General features: G+C 50.6%; 1 protein-coding gene across 6 annotated transcripts in view; it reads left to right on the forward strand.

Annotated features, from left to right (window-relative positions):
* The window catches only part of Arhgap23 (Rho GTPase activating protein 23), a 75,317-nt gene that overhangs the window by 40,114 nt on the left and 8,442 nt on the right, over positions 1-26,761 (forward strand). For 5 of the 6 annotated variants that reach the window (XM_090350723.1, XM_090350726.1, XM_090350722.1 and 2 more), the window contains 10 exons: positions 6,334-6,654; positions 7,808-7,869; positions 8,103-8,233; positions 9,646-9,767; positions 10,153-10,308; positions 13,619-13,697; positions 17,218-17,291; positions 17,567-17,656; positions 18,177-18,302; positions 26,491-26,532. In XM_090350723.1, coding sequence (XP_090206849.1) covers positions 6,334-6,654; positions 7,808-7,869; positions 8,103-8,233; positions 9,646-9,767; positions 10,153-10,308; positions 13,619-13,697; positions 17,218-17,291; positions 17,567-17,656; positions 18,177-18,302; positions 26,491-26,532 — 1,203 coding nt within the window. The remainder of the gene's footprint in view (positions 1-6,333; positions 6,655-7,807; positions 7,870-8,102; positions 8,234-9,645; positions 9,768-10,152; positions 10,309-13,618; positions 13,698-17,217; positions 17,292-17,566; positions 17,657-18,176; positions 18,303-26,490; positions 26,533-26,761) is intronic. The other variant, XM_090350727.1, reaches the window with a different exon arrangement.

Genomic DNA, 26,761 nt, shown 5'->3' on the forward strand with positions numbered 1-26,761 from the left:
GGCACAGAATGAAAGGATGGAATGTAGAGAGGGAGGGAGGAGGGGCAGAGGAGAAATTATCAGAGCAAACGCTTTCCCAGGCTTTTTTTTGCCTCTACACAACAAAGGGGGAATCATCTCTGAGGTCTCTCTGTGGACATCAGAAGTCCACAGGCACTTGAGCTCCTTCTAGTTTTTTGTTTGTTTGTTTGTTTGTTTGCCAGTCCAGGGGACTGGACTCAGGGCCTGAGCACACTTCTTAGGCATTCCTCAAGGCTAGCACTCTACCACTTGAGTCACAGCCCCACTTCTGGCTTTTTTTGTGTATGTGGTACCAAGGAATCGAACCCATGTCTTGGTGCTTGCTAGACAAGCACTCTACCACTAGGCCAAACTCCTGACCCCCTCAAGTTCCTTCCGTATTGGGGCAGTACTTGCCTCCAATTTTGTCTGTCTTCCCATATACTTTAAATCATTTCTAGATGACTTACAATGCCTAATACAAGGTAAATGCCAAGTAAGTAACTATTGTACTGTATTGTCTATGGGATAATGGCAAGAAAATGTATGTCCATGTTCAGTCTTTTTCCTCTGATATTTTTGGTCCATGGTTGGTTGAATCCACAGATGTGAAACCTGGTGACCCAGGGGGCTGACATGAATATTCTGATCTGAATTTCCCACCCTGTCCTTAGGGGGTTTGTGGAACCTGGGAAGAGCAGGTGTTTTAACGAAATGCACTTTGAAGCTCTTGCCCAGGCTATGTCTCAAGTTCAGGGCTCCAGGGACCTCATTAACTTCCCTAAGCCTCCCTTTCCTGATCTGTAAGATGGAACAATATTCTCCTTTTCCAAGTGCTGTGGCAGGGATGGAGTGAGGTGTGCAGTCCAGGTGGAACTGGTCCTCACCCCAATCTATGCCAAGATTCCTTGCTCAGCCTCCAATCAGGTTATAAGGCCACAGGATGAGGGAACCAGCCAGGCCTTCCTCTGGGCTCCCGATCACAGAGAAAATATGGGTTTCCCAAGAGGAACAAGTGCAACAGACTGTCAGGATAGGGGTTCAGGGGTTCCAGGGTAGGGGAAGCAGGTACCTAGAAAGCCAAGACTGGGAGAGTATAGAAAATGTTCTGGGGCTGAGCGCCGTGGCTCATGCTTGTAATCTTAGCTACTCAGGAGGCTGAGATATGAGGATCAAGGTTCAAAGTCAGCCCAGGCATAAAAGGACCTGAGATTGTTATCTCCAATTAACTCTAGAAATCAGGAAGTAAGGCTTGGCTCAAGTGTAGGGCAGTAGCCTTGAGCTGAAGAGCTCAGTGACAATGCCCAGGCCCAGACCAGGGTAGGGTGGTAGCCTTGAACTAAAGAGCTCAGGACAGTGCCCCAGGCCAAGTTGAAGCCCCATGACCAAAAAAGAAAAGAAAAGAAAAGGAAATGTTTTGGGGAGCAGGGAGTTTGGCCTAGTGATAGAGTGCTTGCCGAGCATGCATGAAGCCCTGGGTTCGATTCCTTGGTACCACATACACAGAAAAAGCCGAAAGTGGTGCTGTGGCTCAAGTGGTAGAGTGCTATCTTTGAGCTTTCTCAAGGACAGTGCCCAAGCTCAGATTTCAAGCCCCAGGACTGGGAAAAAAAAAAAAAAGGAAAGAAAGAAAGAAAAGAAGAAAAAAGAAAATTTTCTGGGCTGGATGTTGGTGTCTCATGCCTATAATTCTAGCTACTCAGGAGGCTGAGAGCTGAAGATCATGGTTCAAAGCCAGCCTAGGCAGTAAAGTTCATGAGACCTAGTTCCAATTAAGCAACCCCCGCCCCCCAAAAAAAAGGAAAAGGAAAAAGAAAAGGCAGAAGCGGTGGCTCAAATGGTAGCGTGCTAGCCTTGAGCACAAATGTCCAGGGAGAACACCCAGACCCTGACCTCAAGCCCCAGGACTAGCATAAAGAAAAGAGAAAGTTTCTAGGGAAGGCACCCTCAGAAAGGAAAGGGCGGGGGAAGCATATGAGGTGTGTGTGCGCCAGGGCCGAGATACCCGGAGCACCAGGGTAAAATGTAGAGGATCCGTGAGAGCTGCTGGTGGTCAAAGCACATGGGTCTGGACATGTGAGACCTTCCCCTTCCTGTCCACAAGCTCGTGGGGAGGGGGAGTGGAGGGAGTATGACCCAAAAGACAGGAAGAGATAGTGTTGAGACTCTTGTCCAGGTGTGGGGTAGGAGGGCACAATCAAGTTTGGGGACCAGCTGGAGCAAGATTGAGAGATTCTATGGAAAGGGTTGCTGAGGACCAAGAGGAACTAAGGAAGGTGGAGGAGGTGTGGTGGTGCCAGGCTTCCTGACTGGGGCTGAGACAGACAGATAGAGGCTGATGAGTTCTGAGCCACAGGAAGCCATGGTGTTCCTGTGGGGCTCTGTGAAATCAGAGGACCCAAGGGCATCCCCTGGGAGGGGTGTCCTAGGGACAGATGCTCTGAGGGGTGGCACTCAGGGAGGTGTACACAGGTATCCTTGGTACAGGGAGAAGGTCAGGGCCTTGGGAAGAAGTGGGGGATGAGAAGGTGAGACCAATCATAAGAGACAAAAAAAAAAAAAAAGAGCAGAGGCTTTCATCAGCGACTAGGTGGACTGGGACGGGGGCAGGAAGTTAAGTGAGTTCAGCCAAGGGAGCCACATGTGACAATGCCTTCCAGTCCGGGATCTGAGGTGTGGGGAGGTATATTCCCGGAGCTGCTGGCTCCATCCCCCAGGATGCCCTGAGAGTGGCCCTGGCCACCTGGCTTCCCTGTGTCTTGGGCAGGATAGGCACTCGTCCCTGTTTGCTCACTTACCAGCACAGAGGGAGCACAAGGAGTAGCCATTCCTTTTTTTTGTTGTTGGTTGTGAGGCTTGAACTGTGGGCTTAGGCACTGTCCCTGAACTCTTCAGCTCAAGGCTAACGCCCTACCACTTCGAACCACAGTGTGCCACTTCTAGTTTTCTGGTGGCTAACTGGAGATAAGAGTCCCTTGGGCTTTTGTTCTTGGACTGGTTTCGAACCTCAGATCTCAGCCTCTGAGTAGCTAGGATTGCAGGCGTGAGCCACCGACGCCCAGCTTGAGCATCCATTCCTTTGCTGGCCCAAACTGATGTCATTTTTGGAGCCAAGCTCTGCAGGTTAGAGGAAGGGTATCCTGAGTCTGTCTTTTGTCCTGTTCAGCAGCCTGGTGTCACTCCTCTGGCCTCCCTGCTCCCTCCCAGTCCTCAGCTTCCTTCAGACAGCGCTCACTGGACTTGAGTGTGCATGTGACATCATTTCTGCAGGAAGAGGCAGCACTGGGCCTGGTGCCACCACAAAGACTTCCAGCTGAATCCCATTTCACCAGCAGGAAGCGCCAGTGAAGGGAAAGGCCTAATGTGTCCAGGGCAGCCCAGCTGGTTTAGCCCAAAGAGTTCTCCAAGAGTCTCCAGGTCCTCTAGGACTCTCCAGAAAAGTCTAGTTGTTCTGTTGTAAGGGCTGCTGTCCATGTTCTGGGCATCGGTGTCCCATCCCAGGAGTTCTATAAAGGCCAGCAGGGCTCACTGCTCAAGATTAACCCAAAAGGAGGCCAAATGAGTACTGTGTCCGACCTGTCCCCTGTCTTTAGGGAGATGGATCCCCTGTCCTCAAGACATGTACCCTGCTCTGGGCTCTAGGCTTTGGCCTCTGGAGGAAAGAAGACAGGGTCTCTTACCATCAATAGCTGACCAGCCATTTACTGGTGAAATCTACAACCAGGATGAGATTTGTGAAACTGCCTTTAGGGGAAAATTGGCTAGAGCAGGCCAAGGTGATTATATCATTTTATCAGTGTCCTGGCTAGCTCCTCAAGAGGCTGAGATTGGGAGAATGGTATTAGAAGCCATACTGGGCAAAAAATTCTCAAGGCATAAGCTAGGCATCCATGGCTCCTCATCATTCAATTCATTAAAGTCTGGGCATCGTGGCCCATGTCTGTCACCCCAGCTACACAGCAGGTGTAGCCAGGAGGATTGTATTCTAGGTAGCTCAGGCAAAAAATGAGACCTTATTCAAAAATTAATAGGCAGTCAGGCACTGGTGGTTCACAATGGTAATTCCAGCTTTTCAAGAGTCTGAGACCTGGAAAATAGATGTTTGAAGCCAGACCCAAGAAAAACTTCTATGAGAATCCATTTCCAGTTCACCAGCAAAATGCTGGACTAGATACATGCTCAAATGGCAAAGTCGTTTATGAACATGAAGGCTGAACAAGACCTTGAGTTTAAGGCCTGCTACCAACACAAAGAAACACAATTGAAATAAGGCCTAGCAGTGTGGCTCAAGAAGTAGAACACCTGCTAGCAAACACAAAGTTCTGAGTTCACTTGGGCAGGAAATTCCGTGAAACTCTTATCTCTAGCCACAAAAGGCTGGAATTGGAGTTGTGGCCCAATGGCAGAAGACTGGCCTTAAACAAAAGGACTCGGGTTAGATGTGGTGCTGTGGCTCAAATGGTAGAGTGATAGCCTTGAGCTGAATAGCTCAGGGACAGTGCCCAGGCCCAGAGTTCAAGCCCTATGACCGACAAGAAAAAAAAGACTCGGGGACAGTGGCTAAAATAAATAAATAAATACAACTAAAATGATAATAATAATAAATAATAATAAGCCAGAGAAGCTGGGTGCTGGTGGCTCATGTCTGTAATCCTAGCTACTTAGGAGGCTGAGATGTGAAGATCATCATGGTTCAAAGCCAAGCCTGAGCAGGAAAGTCTGTGAGACTCTTACCTCCAATTAACACCAGAAAACTGGAATTGACACTATGGTTCAAAGTGGTAGAGTGCTAGCCATGAGCAAAGTTCAGGGAAAGCACCCAGGCCCCAAGTTTTAACCCCCCCTGACTGATCAAAAAAACAAAAACAAAAACCCAGAGAAGGCTTCATCCAGCTGTTAATAACCTTGGAGCTCAGATCTAAAGTGTGAGGAGGAGGCAACCACATAAAAAGTGAGAGGAGCCCAGCAAGGCAGAGGCAGAGGCAGAGGCAGGAGGATCATTTATAATCCAGGCCCTAAGACACTGCCTCAAATACCCCAGGACTAAGGACATATAGGTCAGCGACAGAACTCTTTCTGGGTTTGATTCCTGCAGCGAAAGAGGGGAGTTGGGATCCTTTCCCCCCAGAAATAGCAGCCAGTGCAAAGGTCCTGAGGAAAGGATGATTTCGGCAGTTCACTGGCAAGGCTGGTAGCTTGACAATGCAGGAAGGAGATAAATTGGGAGAGAGGACCTTGGATTTGGCTCAAGGGGGATGGGCTACCATGAGAAGATGCTGCCCAGGGAGAAAGGCACGCTCTCCTTAACCTTTAGAAAGGGCTAGCAAGGTGAGGGGACCTGGGAAGAGTTGTGCCAGTGGAGATGTGGGCAAGATGGTGGCGGCCAGGCCACAGAGCTGTGGCTTCCCGAGGAGTTAGACATCAAGGGCAAGGAAAAGGGAGGAGTCAAGGGCAACTCCCAGGTTTCAGGGTAACTGGGTGGATTGACTGAGTGCAGAGGGGGTGGGGAAGGAAAACAGGTTTGGGGTGAGAATCCTGGCCTTGCAGTGAAGCGCCTTTGGGACCCGCAGGTGGAGGCACGGAGGGAGCCGGCAGTTGAGGTTCAGGATGGGTCTGGGGGCATCTTGTGTGCCAGGGCTGTGGGAGGCAAGCAGGAAGGGGAGAGGGGGGCGGGCCCAGCTCAGGGGCCTCATCCTGAAGGGCAGGTCTTTTACCTTCAGATCTGTTTGTTGTGGGGCTCATCCAAGCATGGCGGGCGTGGGCCTTTACCACTAGTGTCTCTAGACAGATGTCCCCAAGGGGCGGGTTCTTCGGTTGAGAACTGCATCTCAGAGGATGAGCTGAGGGCAGTGCAGGAGCCAGGAGAGGAAATCTGGAACATGGCACCCCTCATGCCAGAGAGGCCCTGGGAGGGAGGGACAGAGGCAGGAAGTGGACACTAGTAGTGGTCACACGGTGGCCTCAGATGCTCCTGAGAGCTGTTTTCAAGCAGGGCGTGCAAAGTGGAGTTGGGAGGGACTGCCCGAGTGTGGGCAGCTCCTGACCAGTTTTTCCATGCAGGGCAGTGAATCTGGGGTGGGGCACGTACCAGGACCGGCTTTAAACTTTTATTTAGAGAGGGTCATGCTGGGTGGGGCCTATGCCCCCCCTTCAGAGACCCCGGGAGGTGCCGGGTGGCAGAGCTGACCCTGGGGAAGAGCAGGTTGGGAGGGGGTGTCTCCACGGCCATCCGGGGCCTGCTGTCCCTGGCCCCCCAGCCCGGGGGCCCTGGGACCAGCAGGCCTGGGACTCACCTGTGCCCCATCTCTTCCCCCACCCCGTGTCTCCCTGCAGAAAGCGGGCGGCGGCCTGCGCCAGTGGAAGCGGGTGTACGCCGCGCTGCGGGCGCGCTCGCTCTCCCTGAGCAAGGAGCGGCGGGAGCCCGGGCCGGCGGCGGCGGGGGCTGCGGCGGCCGGCGCAGGTGAGGAGGAGGCGGCGGCGCCCGTCTGCATCGGCTCCTGCCTGGTGGACATCTCCTACAGCGAGACCAAGAGGAGGCACGTGTTCCGGCTGACCACCGCTGACTTCTGTGAATATCTCTTTCAGGCTGAGGACCGGGATGACATGCTGGGCTGGATCAGAGCGATCCGGGAGAACAGCAGGGCCGAGGGCGAGGTGAGCCTGAGCCTGCGCGCCGGGCTGGGCCACGGGGCGGGGCCGGGGCGGGGCCAGGCAGGGAGGGACGGGGCCAGGTGGGGCGGGGCCAGGCAGGGCGGGGCGGGGCCAGGCAGGGCGGGGCGGGGCCAGGTGGGGCGGGGCCAGGCAGGGCGGGGCGGGGCTGCCTCTCTGAGCCTCACTCCCTCTTGTAGAAAAGGCTAGCAAGACTTCTCCTTACCACTCTCCACCTGAGTTCAGGTGTGAGAAAAAGCACATACGTGGCCTCTCCCTGAGCACCTGGCATCCCGGGGTTCAGTGGCCACCAGGAATAATAACAAGGACAGTAAGGATCGTGATTACTGCTATTGTCTGGACAGCCTGGGGCGGGCCCTGGCACACCGAGGTCAGTTTCAGGCCAGCAGAGTAGGCAGGAAAGTCTCATATGGAGCAAATTCTAAAATGAGGTGCCCTGTCCAGGCTACAGCAGGCCTGGCCCAGCCACAAGGGGCCAGCAGTGACCTTGGGAGGAGGCCAGGAAGCCTGGGCTCTGGCAGCAGGCTGAGCCAAGTGCTTTGGCAGGGATTGGATGGTAGACCTTCTGGGAGCTACAGCCACACTCCAAAGCTCTAGGCTGAATTCCTATCTCCCCTCAGCCAGCATCTGCACAAGTGTACCTTGCCCACCTGTGCACGGCCAGGTCGGGTCTTGGGGTTGAGGCTGGATGTGGTCCCAGGTCCTGCCTGGCCCCAGGGGAAGGGCACTTAGGCCCAGCCCTTGGGCCACGGCCCCTGTGCTGAGGACTGGCTGACCAGGCCCTGGCCTCCTCGGGATGGCATCTTTCCTTACTGCAGGGGCGGAAGTTCCCAGACCCCGGCTTCCGCTCTGGAGGCCTTGCTGTTGACCCACAGTAGCTGCCCTTATGTCTACCAAGATTGCAATAAGTGCTGATTGCACAGTTCTGCACCCCGACCCTGAGATTGCTCTGTTGCTAGGTGACTGAGGCTTAGAGAGGCAGAGTGGCATATCCAAGGTCACACAGCTGCCTCTGTGCTGCTCACAGACCCTGGGAATGGAAGAGAGGCCAGGGAAGGCCAGGGAAGGGCCGGGAACAAGCTGTGTGGTGGACAGGATGTGGATGCTGATAGGGCTATTCTCTTCTCTCCTGCTCCAGGACCCCGGCTGTGCCAACCAAGCTCTGATCAGCAAGAAGCTTAACGATTACCGCAAAGTGAGGTGAGGCTCAGCCTCCACAGAGCAGCCTGCCGCGGGGGCTATGGGGATTTGGGCAGCAGGGGTGATCCCAGCTCATGTCCAGCCTGGGGCAGGCATGGAGCAGCTCCAGTTCCCCACACAGGCATGGGAGATGGCCTTGGAAAGAAAGGAGGCGCCAAGGGGTGGGAAACTGGTATGGTGGCATGATAGGCCTGCAGTGTTGAAGCCTCCTCTTCTCTTCCTGTTCCTTGCAGCCATAGCTCTGGGCCCAAAGCCGATTCCTCCCCAAAGGGCTCTCGGGGTTTGGGGGGCCTCAAGTCTGAGTTCCTCAAGCAGAGCGCAGCCCGCAGCCTCAGAACTCAGGAGCAGCCGGCAGGGAGCAAAGGTAGGATGGTGGCTCTGAGACTGGGTGGGCTGTGTGTGTGTGTGTGTGTGTGTGTGTGTGTGTGTGTGTGTGTGTGTGTATCAGGAGGGGAGGCGCCAAGGGTGCTCTTAGGGTGCCTACCCACACATATGAGCCTGAAAGGTACTCAGGGTTTTCAGGCTGGAAGGGCCGGGAGCCTAATTCCCCCTCCATGACATCCCAGCCCAGTGACCTACACTGTGTCTTTGGGACAGGAGGCTCACCCTAGTCTCCATTGTTATATAATTAGAAAGGTCTTCCTTAATCCCAGCTACCTGCAGCCATGGACGATAAAGGTTAAAGCCAGGCCTGGGAAAAGTTAACCAGATTCTATCTCAAAAACAGCCTGGAAGCCGGGCAACTGGTGTTTCATGCCTGTAATCCTAGCTACTCACGAGTCTGAAATGGGAGGACCTGGGTCCAAAGCCAGCCCAGGCAGGAAAGCCCCTGAGACTCTTATCGTCAATTACCCACCAGAAAACCAGAAGTGGTAGGGTGGCTCAGGTGGTAGAGTGCTAGGCTTGAGCTGAATTGCTCAGGGACAGTGTCTAGACCCACAGGTCAAGCCCCACAACCGATAAAACAAAACAACCCAGAGGCAGGCAACAGCGGCTCATGTCTGTCTCTCCAGCTAATTGTGGAGGCACAAAGGATTACTGTTCAAAGCTAGCCCAGACAGAAATGCCCACAAGACTCCACTTCTAAAAATAACCAGCAACATGCTGGGCTGCAGATGTGGCTCAAGTGGTAGAATGCCAGCTGAGCAAGCAAGCCCAGCAAGTGTGAGGCCCTGAGTTCAAACTCTGGGACTGACAAACAAACAAAAAACCAAGCTGGGCGTTGGCTTGATTACAGAATCATACCTGTAACCCTGGCTACTTAAGAGGTTGAGATCTGAGGACAGAGGATTGAAGCCAGTTCAAGAGACTCTTTATCTCCAGTTAGCCAGCAAAAATGGAGAGATATGGAGAGATGAGAGGTGTGGTTCAAGCTCCAGAAAAATGAGGGGTAGGCAGGGCATTGGGGGGGAGGGAAGAGAGAGACAGAGAGAGAGAGGGAGAGAGAGAGAGAAAAACAGAGAGAGAGAGAGAGAGAGAGAGAGAGAGAGAGAGAGAGAGAGAGAGAGAGAGAGAGAGAAAGAGAGAGAGAGAGGGTGGGAGAGAGGACTCTTCTTTTGGTAGTTTATATGATGGCAGTCCAGTCCTTATATGGTCCTGACCCTTCTGGGAAGGGGGCTGTAATTTCCCAGTCCCCCCCACCGCCCCGTCTTGGTATCCTGAATACTTCTCAGGCAGAGTCCCTGTGTGCCAACATGTGTGAATGTGACAGTGAGCATGGGTGACCCGTCAAGCTTCCCCAGCTCATCCTGGCTCTCTCTGCCTCCTCCATTCCAGATGAAAATGCTGCTGCCCCTAAAACCCCCTGGGGTATCAATATCATCAAAAAGAACAAGAAGGTCACCCCAAGGGCATTTGGGATCCGGCTGGAGGAGTGCCAGCCCGCCACAGAGAATCAGGTGAGTCCATTCCCATCTTGTTCCAAAGCATCGGGGCAGGGGAGACCAAGGCCTGGAGGCTGAGCTGTGGGGAACATGGAGACGGCCTGTGCCCTGATCTGTGCCTGGTCTGAGTACAGATCCTGTCCTGTGCTGTCTGTCCTCTGGAGGGCACAGCCCAGAGCTGAGGCCCAACTCTGTCCCTTCGTAGTCCATGGTGAGGTTTCAGCATTAGCTCTGAAGGCGGCATGGAGCCCAGTCCGGATGTCCACAGAGCGTGCAGTGCATGCTTTCCTGCTGCTTCCGCCACCCTTCATGATGAAATTCTTGTCCCCTCGCAGCCTCTCTGGGTCCTGTGCTGCTCCCTAGGCCACCCTTAACCCTAATCTCCTCCCTGTGTCCCCAGCGGGTCCCACTGATCGTGGCTGCCTGCTGTCGCATTGTGGAGGCTCGGGGGCTGGAGTCCACCGGCATTTACCGGGTGCCTGGCAACAATGCTGTGGTGTCCAGTCTACAGGAGCAGCTCAACCGCGGGCCTGGCGACATCAACCTGCAGGATGAGGTGGGTGTGGCAGGGATGGTGGGAGGGGACTGTCAGGACAGTTCCGTGGTCTGTGGGGTGTGTTCATGGGCCCTCCTCACTCAGTTGGCCATCTCCCAAGGCTGAGGACACCCAGAAATTCAGTCGTAGCCACAGGTCAGCCACAGCTTGCAGATGGCAGCTTTGATAGCAGATCCACCACGGTGAGTGGGAGCCAGGTTCGAGGTCCAGGCAGAGGGACAGCCTGGTGACAGTGCAGATGGAATGCTTGCCAGGAATGAACAAATTCTGGGAGAAGGCCAGCTTGTAAACATGTTAGGTTTGGGTCTGCTCTGTTCCCTCCCTCCCTTCCTTTCATGCCTCCCTCCCTCCCTCCCTCCCTCCCTCTTCCCACTGTAGTCTTTAACAATGTGCAAGCCATACTTAACCCAGAGGGCAAACAAAACCAGATGGGGTTTACAGACCCCTGGCTTAGAGGAAGAAGAATACCCTAGGAGCTGAAGGGCTTATGGTGTGGGGAATGAGGTGGGCCAGACGGGCCCTGCTCTGGAGAGAGTGGACAGCCATCCTTTTCACAGCAGGCCCTTGGGTTCTCAAATGCTTATTCCCAGCGTACTAGGGCTTCAGAGAGGCTGAGGGAGGTCAAGGACAGATCAGGGCCTCCATCTTGTTGCAACTAGAGCTGCCTCCCTTTTCCCTTGGGTTTGTGTCAGAGGTTGGGGGGTGGGGGAAGAGTTTGATCAGTTGTGGGGCTTGAACTCAGGGCCTTCGTACTGTCCCTGAGATGTTTTGGGTTTTTTGGGGTTTTTTTTACTACCACTTTGAGCCATAGCATATTTCCAGTTTTAAAGTTGTTCATTGGGATAAGAGTCTCAGTGCCCAGCCCATCTTGTATTTTCATGACCAGAAAGGCTCTGATGAAAAAGATGTTTTAGAAAACCATAAATCTGAGCCATGAGGTACCATGATGATGGTACCTCACAAAATGAAGCCCTTTTTGCCCTTGAGAGAGGGGGAGGAAAAACATGTAGGTATGAATGACATCATGCACAAGAGTATTGAGACTTGTGTGTGAGTGGAGAAAGAGATGTGTGAGGGCTGAGTCAGGGTGGCAACAGCAGCTGAGTCCTCTAAGGATGGAAAGGAGGGAAGTCCAGGTAAAGGATGATGGCATTGCCAGAGCCCAGAGGAGGACTGGATGGCTGGACAGAATTGATGCATTTTGTGGGCTTCAAGGCATTGAGGAAAAAGCCTTTGACCTCGCCCCAGGGGACAGTAACTGGGGAAGGGGTGAGGAGATGGCTGATGTGCTGGATACCCCAAGGATCAGGAATGCATCAGGCAGGAGCCAGTCCAGGAGCCAGCTACAGAGAGGAAGGAGAGGCAGGAGCAGCTGGGGCTGGGGACCTCTCACAGGCAGAACAGGGCAGCTCCTTGTGGGGCTGAAGAGGGGCACCCAGTAGGCTGGGTGAAGGGGCAGAGGCTGGAAGGATGGGCCAGGATCCATTCAACAGCTGTGAGGTGAGAAGGACTCATCCCAGAGGGCTGGCAGGAAAGAGTAGAGAGAGGTGGCAGGAACCAGGCTGGGCACAGCGTGAGTACTCAGTGAAGAACCCAGCCTGGCCTGGCTCCAGGAGAAGGGCATCTAGAACTGGAGGGCTTGAGCCCAGCCCAGTGAGGGCAGGTCCCGGGTGCTGTCAGTCACAGACATCATTTGCTGTGGGGCTTGCCGGACCTCAGAGTTGCGTGTTGAGCCTGTTATTTGGGACTTGTCTGGCATTAAGCTGCAGCCTAGTTGTGATGAGTATGCACATTGTCCCCTGGGTCTCTTTGCCGAGGATTTTCCATTTGCTTTCTGGTCAGGAGTTCACCATTATTCACAGCAGGGTGTTTGGGCCTGATTTTGCCATGGCACGGTCAGATGGTGCCCCCTTGTGGATGGATGGAGCAGTGACCCGCTGTTCATTGATTCTATTCAGCCATTTATTTAGATTAGGGTTTCTCTGCCTTGGCACTGTTGACATTTGGGGGAAAGTAATTGTGTATCCTAATGAAGAGAATTTAACAATATTCCTGGCTTCATTCTTCCATAGGAGTGCCTCCCCTCCACTCTCCATGGATGATAATGAACAAGAAAACAAAAGGATGGGGCTGAAAATGTGGCTTGGTGGTAGGGTGCTTGCCTAGCATGCATGAAGCCCTGGGCTGGATTCCTTAGTAACACGTAAACAGAAAAGGCTGAGTGGGGCTGTAGCTCAGATGGTAGACCACTAGCCTTGAGCAAAAAGATGTTCAGGGATGGGTGTCAGTGGCTCACGCCTGTAATCCTAGCTACTCAGGAGGCTGAGATCTGAGGATTGGTGTTCAAAGCCAGCCCAGGCAGGAAAGTCCATGAGACTCTTTTTTTTTTTTTTTTTTGCCAGTCCTGGGCTTGAGCTCAGGGCCTGAGCACTGTCCTTGGACTTTCTCAAGGCTCTACCACTTGAGCCTCAGCACCACTTCCGGCTTTTATCTATGTATGTGGTACCGAGGAATCGAACCCGGGTCTTCATGCATGCTAGGCAAGCACTTTAACCACTAGGCCAAACTCCTTCCCCCCCCCCCCATGAGACTCTTATCTCCAATTAATCCCTAGAAAACCAGGGAAGTGGCATTCTGGCTAGCCTTGAGCTGAAGAGCTCAGGGACAGCATCCAGGCCCATAGTTCAAGCCCCATGACTGACCAAAAAAAAAAAAAAAAAGCTCAGGAATAGTGCTGAGTTCAAGCCTCAGCCTCAGGATTGGCAAAAGGAAGGAAGAAAAAAGGGTGAAATAAGGGTAAACACAATGCAAGAGACAAAATCAGGCTATGCTGTAGATGACAGGGAAGCAGCAATGGCGGCTGCTCTGGCTGTGGCAGTCAGGTCGGCTGAGGGGCCCGTCTTGTGAAGGGTAGGGGAATAGAATTCAGGTACAGGGAATGGTGTGTGCAAAAGGCCTGAGACAAGGAAGATCCAGGCATACAATTGCTTGCCGTGGACAACATGGATGTTGGGTAGACTGATGGTTCTCGCTGTGTGGGGAGCTGGAGGAGACAGGCACTGAGCTTGGTACTTGGTTCATGTGGGTAGCTCCTGCTCATTTTTACACCCACAGGACCTGGCCCAAAGAAGGCTCCTTTCTGTAATGGGCAAATGTTGGGGTGATGAACTTCTGGGGCCAGGTGTGTGTTTTCTGGGCTGGTGTGGAAGCCTGGCACTGGAGCAGGCCTGGCTGGTTCTGTACCTGGAGGGGAGACTTGGATACCCGAGATGGGCCTCCGTGTAGCCTGACATCTCTTATCCTTCCCCAGCGCTGGCAAGACCTCAATGTAATCAGCAGCCTGCTCAAGTCCTTCTTCCGGAAGCTGCCTGAGCCTCTCTTCACTGATGGTGAGTGAGAGGTGGAAGTGGGAGGTGAAGCGAGAGGAGCCCTGGTTTGTTTAACACACACAAACCCACATTTGTATGAAACACTGAGCTGGTACAGATGTGAAGCAAGAAGAAGAGGTCACTGTCCTCCTCCCGCTGTCCCGCACCCCATCACACCTCCCGCACACTGGCTATGTGCCAAGTCCTGCTCCTGAAAGCAGCTCCCTAAAGGGGAGTGGGAAGCAGCTACCAGTCCTTTGCAAGAAGAGGAAAAGGAAGCTCAGAGAGGTCAAGTGACTCGCCCAGGGGTCACACGGCCTCTATGTGGCACAGCCAGGATTCTACCACAGAGCCCAGTCCTTGCCCAGGTCCTGAGCTGATTGTTAACAATTGTTGCTTCCTTCCTGCCTCGTGCACATGGGTGGCACCCGTGCCTACATGGGCTTTGTGACTGCATTCAGTGGTGTGCTGCTAAGTACTTCACATCTGGCTGTCAAGGGGAAATGCCCTGATCTGTAATATATTTCAGCTTCCATGGTGTAAACACTCCCACTGTGATTTATCTTAAACCACCAAGTTGTCATCAACATTAGCTGGGTACCAGTGGCTCACACGTGGCATCCTAGGTACAGTTCAAAGCCAGCCTGGGCAAAAAAGCCCATGAAACTCTTATCTTTAAGTGGTACAACACTAGCCCGGAGCAAAAAAAGATCAGAGACAGTGCTCAGGCCCTGAGTTCATGGCTTTTTCCCCCCCACCCCTAAAAAATTACCAACATGAAACTGGGAAGAGATGATTATAATTCATTCTCAGGAGCTGGTGTGAGCAGGCTGCAGCATACCACTGGATTGGGTCATAACAAAAGCAAGGTTGTAATTTTGAGGTTCATTCACATCCCCACAGAACACTCCACTTTATTCTTCTTAATCCACTAAGTGGGATTGCCTAATCATGCCTCTCCTGATAGACGCCTAGCTTAAATTGTCTCAGCTACTGGATATTACAAACCCTGCCTTAGTCAGTAGCTTCCTAAGAGGGTGTCCTTGCACACCTGGCTCTGTGCTCCCTGGGTTAGGAGGCATAGAATTGCCAAGTCAGTATTCTGTTGCCCCTGCATGCTGAGGGGGCCCTGGCTCACCCCCGGCCAGCTCCTCTCCCATCTTCACAACCAGCACTGGAGGCAATTCACCTTTTATTTATTATTTTCTTAGAGGTACTGGGGGTCAGAACTGGAAACTTGCGTAAACTAATGTTATTAATACTTCTTGTGTATGTGTGCCAATACTTGAACCCAGGGCCTGGATGCTATCCCTCAGTTTTTTACTCAAGGCTAGTACACTAATATTTGAGTCAGCTCCACTTCTGGCTATTTGGTGGTTAATTGGAGGTAAAAGTCTTATGAACTTTCCTGCCCAGGGTGGCTTTTAGCCTCAATCCTCAAATCTCATCCTTCTGAGTGGCTAGAATTATAAGCATAATCCCCTGGCATCTGGCCCTGTTATTAATACTTTAAACTTTGACTAGTCAGTAAAGAAAATGGAATCTCATTGTTTTCACTGAATTCCCATATTACCAGGGAGATGGTCTCTTTGCATTAATTTTTTGTTGTTGTTGTTTTTGTTAGTCATGGGGCTTGAGTTCAAGGTCTGGTCCAGGTCTTTGAGTTATTCTCTTCAAGGCTAGCACTCCTGCACTATGAGCCACAGCTCCACTTCCAGTTTTCTGAGATAAGAGTCTCACAGACTCTCCTGCCCTGGCTGGCTTTGAACCATGATCCTCAGATCTCAGCTCCTGAGTAGCCAGGATTATAGACATGAGCTACCAGTGCCAGGCTACATTAGGTTCTTATTGTTTATAGTACTGATGTTTGCTCTCAGGTCCTTTTCTTGCTAGGCAGGCACTTTACTACTGAGCCATGTCTCTAGACCTGTTTTGCTGAGTGTATATAGTCGCACCAGCTCTTCTGCCTGGGCTGGCTTTGAACTGCCATCCTCAGATCTCAGCCTCCTGGGTAACTAGGATTACAGGCGTGAGCCACCAGTGCTCAAGTAGTCTATTTTGACAGTGTCCCATCTTCTTTATCTTCATTTCCTCTTGCCTTTTTGCTTATTATTATTATTATTATTATTATTATTATTATTATTATTATTATTATTTTGCCAGTCCTGGGCTTGAGCTCAGGGCCTGAGCACTGTCCTTGGACTTTCTCAAGGCTAGAGCTCTACCACTTGAGCCTCAGCACCACTTCTGGCTTTTTTCTATGTATGTGGTGCCCTGGAATCGAACCCAGATCTTCGTGCATGCTAGGTGGGCACTCTACCACTAGGCCAAACTCCCAGCCCCTGCTGATTAGTTTTAAGATAAGATCTTGCTTAGTAACCCAGCATGTCCTAGAATCACTCTGAAGTCCTGGCTGGCCTTAAACTTGAGATTCTCCTACCTCAGCCCTCAGAGTAGTAAGATTACAAGCATGCATCACCACACTCAGCTCTTTGTGTCAATTTATTAGCCTTTTCTATTTCCTCTGCAATTGCTTGTACATACTCCATTTTCTACAGGCATATTGTTTTCAGTTACTACTGAAAACAATTTGTGAGAACAAATGTTGTAGATTTGAACCTTTTGTTGATATTTGGAAAAATTTACTCTGGTTTGTCTTTTTTTTTTTTTTGTGGGTCATGGGGCTTGAACTCTGGGCCTGGGTGCTGACCCTGAGCTCTTCAGCTCAAAGCTACTGCCCTACTCCTTGAACCATAGCCCCACTTTTCCTTTTCTAGAGATTAATTAGAGATAAGAGCCTCACATTCTTTAGTGCTCAGGGTGGCTTTGAACCTTGATCCTCAGATCTTGAAGCCTCCTGAGTAGCTAAGATTACAGACGTGAGACACCACGCCAGGCTTGTCATTTTCCTCTTAACTTTTCAGTTTTGAAACTGAAAATGAGCAGGCCATAGTGATGACTGCCTGTAATCTCAGCACTTACAAAGCAGAGTCAGGATTGTGTTATATAATGCTTGAGTTATATAATAAGACCCTAACTCAAACAAACTTCCTGGCTGGCTGTGTGCATGTCTGCATCTGGGTAAATTTTGTATTTTGGTGTTGGAGATAGAACCAGAGCCTCATGTGTGCTAAACACAGCTGTTCCACTGAGCCCCACCCAGTCCCAGATAGAAGTCAGAAAACCCCATGGTGGCTCATTGGGAACTTCTAGAGTTTGGAGACGCAGGTGGAAGTGTCTGAAAGCCTCTCTGTGTCCTGATCTGCTGAGCCTTGGCTTCTTGTCCTGGAGAGTGGGACAGGACCCTCTCAAGATCAGTGTGCAGTTCAGGTCTCACTTCCTCCCCAGTGGACTCCCCGAGCTGCCCGGGTCAGGTGCATGAGCAGGTGTGCTGGCTTGGGCTATGGACCCTCAAGGGCTCAGGGGCCCCAGACTCAACTGACATGGGCCCAAAGCAGTGTCCTGGTGTGAGGATCCTCAGTTCACCCAGGTATGTGGAGGGGAGCCCCCACCCTGCTAAGGAACCCCTCCTGTGTTCTAGACAAATACAACGACTTCATCGAGGCTAACCGCATTGAAGACTCCAGGGAGCGGATGAAGACACTGCGGAAGCTGGTGAGCAAGGGGCGCTGTTGGCAGAGGTGGGGTGGGTGGCAGAAATGCACCCGATGCCCGGAGGCCCTGAGTTCCAGTGCCAGTCCCCCAGTGGCCTGGGAGGGGCCCTTCTTCTCCACTTGGGGCCTCAGTTTCCCCATCTGTACCAAACAGCAGGGACAGAGAGTAGGTTCTGGCCTCTCTGAGGAGTGGCACGGGGACACACTTGGGGACGTACTGGAGGCTGGGCAGGAGAGTCTACCACAGCCTGATCTCTTCTGTCCTCTCCCACACAGATCCGAGATCTCCCAGGACACTACTACGAGACACTCAAGTTCCTTGTGGGCCATCTCAAGACGATCGCCGACCACTCGGAGAAGAACAAGGTGGGTAGGCTGGGCCGCAGTCTGGGGTGGGGAGTTGGATCCCAGAACTCACTGGGGTCTCACCAGCAATGCCTGCCCCGCCCCCAGTCCTGCTGCCTGTCAGCCAGTGCTTTTGCTAAGCACCGAGGGCCTCCAGAAGCAGGTGGCCCCAGCGTGACGGAGACCTGTCCTCCAGTCAAGCTCTCGGTCTAAGCTGCACCTTTTCCTGCTCCAGCCCCACAAGTCTTTGGTTCCCTAGTGAGGAAAAGGAGGGGAGTGATGATTTTCTCCTGGGTCTAAAACCTTGGGGACTTCCGCCATGTATCCCACACCAGGGACCCCACAGCTGGCACAGCCCCTCAGGCCCATCCTGTGGAGGTGTTCAGGGTACTGCTGGCTGTCTGTTCTGTTCCCCACCTCCATTGTCCCTAAGCTAGGGATAGCCCAGAATGGGGTCAGGGCATGGCAGGGAGAGGATGGGGAAGTACTGGAGGTGAGAGCTCTGAGCACTGACCCCGGCCTGCCCTCTTCCCCTGCCCAGATGGAGCCTCGGAACCTGGCCCTGGTCTTCGGGCCAACACTGGTGAGGACATCTGAGGACAACATGACAGATATGGTGACCCACATGCCTGACCGCTACAAGATCGTGGAGACGCTGATCCAGCACGTATGTGCCCACTGTGTGTGTGTGTGTGTGTGTGTGTGTGTGTGTGTGTGTGTGTGTGTGTGTGTGAAAGAGAGAGATTGGCAAGTGTGGGTTGTGTCTGAGGCAAGACTGGCAGAACTGGGGTGGCTGTGTGTTCAAAGTGACAGGCTGGCTGCGTTTCCAGGCATAACAGGAGGTCGTTGAGCTTCAAGCTGGCCTGACTCTCAGAGAAGGGAGGCAAGAACGATGCCTGGGCCTGAGGGTAGACTACTGGGTGGCCAGGCCAGGCAGGCGGCACAGAGCATGGCCCCAGGGCAGATCCTCCATTCTCTTGCCCGTCTTGGGCCAGTTCTGCTCCTTTCTCCTCGCTCCTGAAGGCACCTAGAGGCTTCCCTCCCTCCCACCTCCTAAAGCCTATTTTTTTTTTTTTGCCAGTCCTAAGGCTTGAACTCAGGGCCTGAGCACTGTCCTTGGGCTTTCTTCAAGGCTAGAGCTCTACCACTTGAGCCTCAGCACCACTTCTGGCTTTTTCTATGTATGTGGTACTGAGGAATCAAACCCAGGTCTTCATGCATGCTAGATAAGCACTACACTACTGGGCCAAACTCCTGGCCCCCTAAATCATATTTTTTTAAATTTTCTTTAGTATGTATGCATGTATGTATGTATGTATTTTTGTTGATTGTGGGGCTTGAACTCAGTACCTGGGTGCTGTCCCTGAGCCTCTTGTGCTCAAGATTCTCATGGCCTGAGTGCTAGTGGCTCACACCTGTAATCCTAGCTACTCAGGAGGCTGAGATCTGAGGATCATGGTTCAAAGCCAGCTGGGGCAGACCTTGAGACTCTTACATCCACTTAACCACCAGAAAACCTGAAGTGGTGCTATGGCTCAAAATGGTAGGACATTAGCCTTGAGCTTGAGTAGCCTTGAGCTGTGGAGCTCAGAGACAGAGCTGAGGCCCCACAAGTGACCAAAAAAAATGTCTCCCAGCAACTTTTCTTCCTGAGCTGGCTTCACACTGAGAACAACACCTAGCCCTTAACCTGTTGTCCACTTAAGATTGTCCTATGCTTCCTTCCAGACTCTACACTGCAGCCACCTCCCTGCCCAGCAGAGGACATAGGAGGTCTTTGTGTTCTAACACACAGGCAGCTCTACCCTCTTCTGGAGCTTTAGGATGGGTTTATGAGTTATCAGATTTCCAAATCCAAATCTGAGACCCAGGTTCCCTCCTAGGTCTAAGAAATAATAATATTGGCATTAGGCCAGAGGAGTTCCAGGACCTACTTTAGACCACAATCCTTCTACCTCTGCCTCCTGAGTAGCTGGCATTGCAGAGGTATGCCACTATGCCTAGACTTCGTATTCCCTCATTCCCCATCTTTAGAATGGCTCATGAAGACAGAGATTATAAATTCCTTGGAATATTGGAGGAATATATTAAAACTACAAAATGCCAAGGTCTGCAAGGCTTTGGGAGTGAAGGTCTGAATGATTATTTAAATGAATTTGGTTGTTTGTAGTCTGATTTTCCTTTTGTCATTTTGGCAGCTTTCTAGAAATGCATTATAAACATTTTATCTGAATTAGCACATTATTTTTTAATATTTTTATTATGTTTCAAATACCTATTCTAGCTATTAGTTTTCCTTTTCCGTCTGTATTGTGTCTTCTCTTTACCTTGACCAGATTCATCAAAGATTTGTTTTCTTCTCATTTTTTTTCTGAGTACAAGCATTTGTGTGTGTACGTGTGCATACACTTGCGCATGCGTGCACCAGTCTTGAGACTTGAACTCAGGGCCTGCCTGGGCACTATTACCAAGCTTCTTTTTGCTTAAGGCTAGGCCTCTCCCACTTGAACCACAATACCACTTTTGGCTTTTTGGATAGTTCAGTGGGGCTAAAAGACTCACAGATTTCCTACCTAGGCTGGCTTCAAACATTGTTCCTCAGATTCACTTCCTGAGCAGCTAGGATTACAGGCACAAACTACCAGGTGCCCAGCTCAGTTTTAATTTTTTTTTTCCAGTTGTGGGGCTTGAACTCTGGGCCTGGGCACTGTCCCTGAGGTCTTCAGCTCAAGGCTACCATCCTACCCCTGGAGCCAGAGGACCACTTCCAGTTTTCTAGTAGTTAATAAGAGTCTCTGGGACTATAGTGCCTGGGCTGGCATTAAACTGTGATTCTCAGATCTCAGCCTTCTGAGTAGCTAGGATTACAGGTGTGAGCTACCTCACCCCCCTCAGTTTTAATTTTTGATCATTTTAAATACTTTAACCTTCTACTGTATTGACTTATTAGTTATTTTCCCTCCTTTTAGGGATATTTCTTTTCCTTTGTTTGGGTTTATTTTCCCCTCTCTTTATAAGTAAATTGCTTAGTTCATTTGTTATCACTTCTTATGTTTAACTTACGTTTAACTTCACTTTACTTTGACTTTTAAAAACTTGTTTAGCTATAATCCTAGCTACTCAGGAGGTTGAGATCAGAGGATCAAGGTTCAAAGCCACCCCGGGCACTAAAGAACTAAAGAATATGAGGCTCTTATCTCCAATTAATCTCTAGAAAACGGGAAGTGGGGCTGTGACTCAAGGAGTAGGGCAGTAGCCTTGAGCTGAAGAGCTCCAGGGACAGCACCCAGGCCCGGAATTCAAGCCCTGTGACCCAAAAAACAAAAAACCAAAACAACAATAACAACAACAAAAACCTTGTTTAGAGGACTTCCAGGTTCATAGCAAAATCAAGAGACAATCCCTGTGTGCCCTGGGCCCATGTATACCTCTGCATTGTCAACCTCCCCTCCTTCGTCGTGACTGGGGAGCTCACTCAGACCAAATCATAGCGGCTTACGACTGGGGTGTGCCTAGCATGTGCAAGGCCCGAGCCCTGGATTACATAAGACCCGTAGGGTGTGGTAGGTCATGCCTGTAATCCCAGCCATTCTGGAGATGGGAGGATTGCAGTCTAAAGCTAGCCCTGAGCTGAAACGCTTTCTGACAAAAAGTAAAGCAGAAAGGACTGGAGGTATGGCTCAACTTAAGTGCCCACTTAGCAAATGTAAAGGCCCTCTGCTTAAAACCACAGTGCTGAAAAAATAAAAAGAAAGAAAGAAAGAAAAGGAAGACCTGACAGCCTGACATCATAATCACCCAAGATCATGGTTGACATCAGGAGTTCGCTTTTGTATCTCCCATGGGAGTGGACAGATGAGGGATGTGTCTACTATCATAGTGTCAGCCGGGGAATCTCCACTGTGGTAAGAAGGGCTCCTCTCCACTCTCCCTGAGCATCTTCCCTACCCCAGGCCTGTAACCCTGGGTCCCTGTACTGTCTAGAGTTTTGAATTTTCCAGAATGTCTTATAGTTGGAGAGTTGGAATCATACAGTATGGGCATTTTTTTACTGCATAAATTAATTTAGTAATATACAGTAAAGTGACCTCCATGCCTTTTCCTGGCTTGTTAGCTCTTTTTTTTTTCATTTTATATTTTCTTTTATTGTCATTAGAAAGGTGGTGTACAGAGGGATTACAATTATGTACGTCAAGTAATGAGTACATTTCTTTTTGGACAATGCCACTCTTATTTTGTTATTTTCCAATTCTGAGGCTTGAACTCAGGGCCTGAGCACTGTCCTTGGGCTTTCTCAAGGCTAGAGCTCTACCGCTTGAGCCACAGCATCACTTCTGGCTTTTTCTATGTATTTGGTACCAAGGAATCAAACCCGGGTCTTCATGCATGCTAGGCAAGCACTCTACCCTAGGCCAAACTCCCGGCCCCGCTCATTTATTTTTGAAACTGAATAATTTCTCATTGTCTGGATATGTCATGGCTTATTTATTCATTTTCCTTCTGAAGGAGATGTGTGTCCGCTTTTTGTTAGTGTGTATCTGAGATAACTGACACAGCAAGGGAACCGAGCATGGTGTCCCACACCTGTAATCCTAGCAGGCTGAGATCTGAGGATCACGGTTCCAAGCCACCCGGGCGCAAAAGGACCTGAGACTCTTATCTCCAATTAACCACCAGAAAACCAGAAGTGGGGCTATGGCTCAAGGGGCTGGGTGGTAGCCTTGAGCTGAAGAGCTCAGGGACAACACCCAGGCCTGAGTTTAAGCACCATGATTCTCCAAAAAAAAGAAAAAAGAAAAAAAAAAAGAGCTCAGGGATAGTGCTTAGGCCCTGAGTTCATACCCCATAACCAAGAAATAAATAGACAAGCAGGGTCAAGCCAGGCACCAGTGGCTCATATCTATACTCCTAGCTACTCAAGAGGCTTAGATTTCAGGATTGTGATTGAAGGCTGCCAGGGCAAGAAAGTTCATGGACTCTTTTTTTTCTTTTTGGTGGGTCATGGTGCTTGAACTCTGCCTGGGCACTGTCCCTGAGCTCTTCAGCTCAAGGCTATCATCCTACCCTTGAACCAGGTCCCACTTCCCATTTTCTAGAGGTTAATTGGAGATAAGAGTCTAGGGTCCTTTTGTGCCCGGCTTGGCTTTGAACTTTGATCCTCAGATCTCATCCTCCTGAGTAGCTGGGATTACAGGCGTGAGCCACTGCGCTGGGCTCATGGATTCTTATCTCTACTAAAAATCCAGAAGTGGAGCTGTGGCTTAAATGATAGAGCATTAGCTTGAGCAACAAAAGCTCACAGTTACTCAAGCCCTGAATTCAAGCCCAGGATTGGCACAAAAAGAGGGGCGAAGGGGAGAGAAAGGGTTTATTTTGGCTCACAGTTTCCAAGGACCCAATCCATGACTGCTTATCCTTAGGCTCCAGCAAAACATGGTGGTGAGGGGAGTCTGTGGAGGACCCTCTTGACCTCATGGTAGACAGGAAATAGTAAACCAGGAAGCGGAGAGACCGTAAGGTTCACCAAATGACAAGACACGTGTCCCCAGTGACCTGCCTCCTCCAGCTAGGTATTCCCTCCTAAAATGCCTCAATCCTCCCAAAATAACACCACCAGCTGGGAGCTAAGCTCCAATAGATAAGCTGTGGAAGGTAATTTATAACCAATCCATAACATTCTACCTCTAGCCTCAAAATCCATTTCATAATGCAAAATGCATCCAGGCCATCTCTAAGAGTTCTCACCGTCTCCTCAGTCTAACATTATACAAAAGTCTTGATTCCAGTGGGGCAGTGGTGACACACGCCTGTAATCCTAGCTACTCAGGAGCTGAGATCTGAGGATCACAGCCCAAAGCTGAGACTCTTATCTCCAATTAACCACCAGAAAACAAAGTGACGCTGTGACTCAAAGTTGTGGAACACTAGCCTTGAGTGAAAAAGCTCAAGGACAGCACCCAGGCCCTGAGTTCAAGCCCCATGACTGGTGGAAAAAAAACAAATCCAAGTCCAGAATTCCTGTTTGATACTCAAAACAAACTCTTAGCTGCAAACCTTTGTAGAATCAAAATATAGTTTACATACTTCCAACAGACAGTGTCCGAGTAAGCATTCTTCTTCCAACAAGGAAGAATTAGGGCGCAGGAGGAGGATTCGGACAAAATCAAAGTCCAGCAGAGCAAACATTAAATCATGTAGCTCCATGTCCAGCATTTAGGGCATGCAGTATTGTAATGTGAGCTCAAACGGGCAAAGGGAGTCCTGTTCTCTGGCCTTGCTATCTGCAGGCTCCATGGCTTTTTCTCTCAGGGCCAACTCTCCTCAGTAACAGTGGCTTTCCTAGGTAGACAGGTCAAAAGTCCTCCCATTACAGCTTCGGCTTCCACCTCACCGCTTCACACGGAGGCTGCCTGCAGGAACTCCAACCCTGCCATACACCACTGGGCCTCACAGAATCCTGGTGGAAGCCTTCATGGCTTTGTAAACCTTGTATTCTACATGACTGCCAAGCTAGTATCATATGGATGATGCCAAGTCTGCCACTAATTTGAGCAGGTATCAGGGCCCCTTGGGACCTGGTTGCAGTACCCCCTGAGGACTTGGGTAGCTGAACATAGGAAACACTCCCTGTGTAGCCCTGTGTGGGCAGAGTGCCTTGGAGCTCTCTTCTTGAGAGAAACATCTTTCAAATGAGCTTACATCTTTATACCATGGAGCCTCGATAACTGGGGTTAGTCGATTCCTGAGATGCCCTCAAGGTACCTTGCCTATGGACCCAGCCCTTAAACTCAGGGCCTGGGCACTGTTCCTGAGATTCTTTTTCTTTTTGTCTAGGCTAGAGCTCCTTGAGTCACTGATGTACTGGCTTTTTCTGAGTAATTTTGGAGATAAGAGTCACCTCTGCTGACTGCCAACTGCTGGGGCATGGTGGCTCCTGACTGTAATCCTAGCTACTCAGGAGGCTGAGATCTGAGGATCAAGGTTCAAAGCCAGCCCCGGCACAAAAGGACCTGAGACTCTTATCTCCAATTAACCACTAGAAAACAGCTAGTGGGGCTTGGCTCAAGAGTAGGGCGGTAGCCTTGAACTGAAGCTCAGGGACAGCGCCCAGGCAGAGTACAAGCCCCATGACCCTCCCCACCCCCTCCCCGGAAAAAAAAAAAAAAAAAAACACTCTCACCAACTTTCCTGCCTGGGCTGGCTGGCTTTGAACTGTAATCCTCAGATCTCAGCCTCCTCAGAAGCTGGAATTACAGACGTGAGCCACCAGTATCCAGTGCAGTGCTTAGCTTTTAATGGCAGTCTCTTTAGGAGCCAGACCTTTTTCACAACTTTCAACTTATTTGCTGGCCAAAGTGCTAGACTACATATCTTTTAATTAAGAAAAAGTATAATCTTGCTGGGTGTTGGTGCTTCATGCCTGTAATGAACCACAGTTCAAAGCCAGTTTGGGCAGGAAAAGCTATGAGACTCTTATTCCAGTTACCTAGCAAAAAAACTGGGAGTGTGGCTCAAATGGTAGAATACTAGCTTTGAGCAAAAAAGCTGTGGGACAATATCAAGACACTGAGTTCAAGCACCGGCATCAGCGTGTGTGCACACACATGCACACGCAGCTGGAACTTGAGGACGGCTTCCAGTGGTATAATATCAGCCATGAATGAAAAATCCACACACGATCGAAGCACAAACAAAGCAAAATAAAACACCCATTACTTTTTGGTTTCTTTTTTTAATTGTATTTTTCTGTTGGTTGTGGGGCTTGAACTCTGGGCCTGAGCACTGTCCCTGAGCTCTTTAACTCAAGGCTATCACTCTACCACACTGAGCCGCAGAGCCACTTCCAGTTTTCTGGTGGTTACTTGGATATAAGAGTCTTAGAGGGCCAGGAGTTTGGCCTAGTGGTAGAGTGCTTGCCTAGCATGCACGAAGACCCGGATTTGATTCCTCGGTACCACATACATAGAAAAAGCCAGAAGTGGTGCTGTGGCTCAAGTGGCAGAGTACTAGCTTTGAGGAAATAGTCCAAGGACAGTGCTCAGGCCCTGAGTTCAAGCTCCAGGACTAGCACCAAAAAAAAAAAAAAAAAAAAAAGGCTCACCAAGTCTATTGCGGCTGAAAGTTTTAAGAACGTGATAATTATTTGTAAGCTGTTTGTTTTTTCATTTGGATGGGTTTGGTGTTTGTGGTAGTGTCTTGCAATGTTGTCTAGCGTGGCATAATTCTCGAGGTGGTTCTGGTTAGCTCCTCCTGTCTCAGTCTCCCAGTAATAGTATTACAGATATGTGCTACCCCACCTGGCCCTGAGAAACACTTCAGCAAACACTGAGAAATATTTCTTCAAGATTCTCCATTTCTTAAGATAAATATATCTGTGTGAAGTTTTTATTTTATTTTCTATCCTGTTTGGTTGGAATTTGAGAAAATTCTTGCTCATCAACCAGTGAAAGAATGTCCTAACACTGTTTTTGGGGGTAGGGAATGTGACACTTCAATCCTTAGTGTGTGTGTGTGTGTGTGTGTGTGTGTGTGTTACATGTAACCATGTAACCTTTTTCTGCTAGTACATGTGGCTGGCACTAGAGGGCACTCCTGCCTCCAACCTTCTGCCTGCCCTCTGCATGCAGTTCAAGGAGACTGTCACCAGTTGATAATTAGCCTTCTTGCACTAGGGGGTCTGTTTCCCTCCCACAATGGGCCCCCTGTCCCCCTGTTTGTTTAGTCTGTAGAGCGGGCTCCCATCTCCTCTGCGCCCTCCTTCCTGTCTCCGAGGATGTGCCTGTGGTCCTTAGCCAGCGGGTTGCCCTCAGTCCTCTCCGTACCAATTTCACCCCTTCCTTTTGTCTCCTCTGCAGTCAGACTGGTTTTTCAGCGATGATGAAGACAAGGGAGAGCGAGTAAGTGATAAGGGGGTCTGTTCTGAGGTGGGCCCCCATGCTGGGGACAGAGTGGGAAAGACTGAAGCAAGGCAGCGTCCCAGCCCATCTCTGTTCTCATGGACATGCAGCCTTGTCTTCACGAGTCCCCAGTCTGACAGGGAAGTTCTGACCTGGCTCCCAGGAAACCCAGTCCACTAGCCCAGGCTGTGCCCCCCCAACCCACCCTGCTCTCTACCCTATGGGAAGG

Source organism: Megascapheus bottae, chromosome 17 (assembly GCF_031878675.1).
Source record: "Megascapheus bottae isolate mThoBot1 chromosome 17, mThoBot2.hap1, whole genome shotgun sequence".
Lineage (NCBI taxonomy): Eukaryota > Metazoa > Chordata > Mammalia > Rodentia > Geomyidae > Megascapheus > Megascapheus bottae.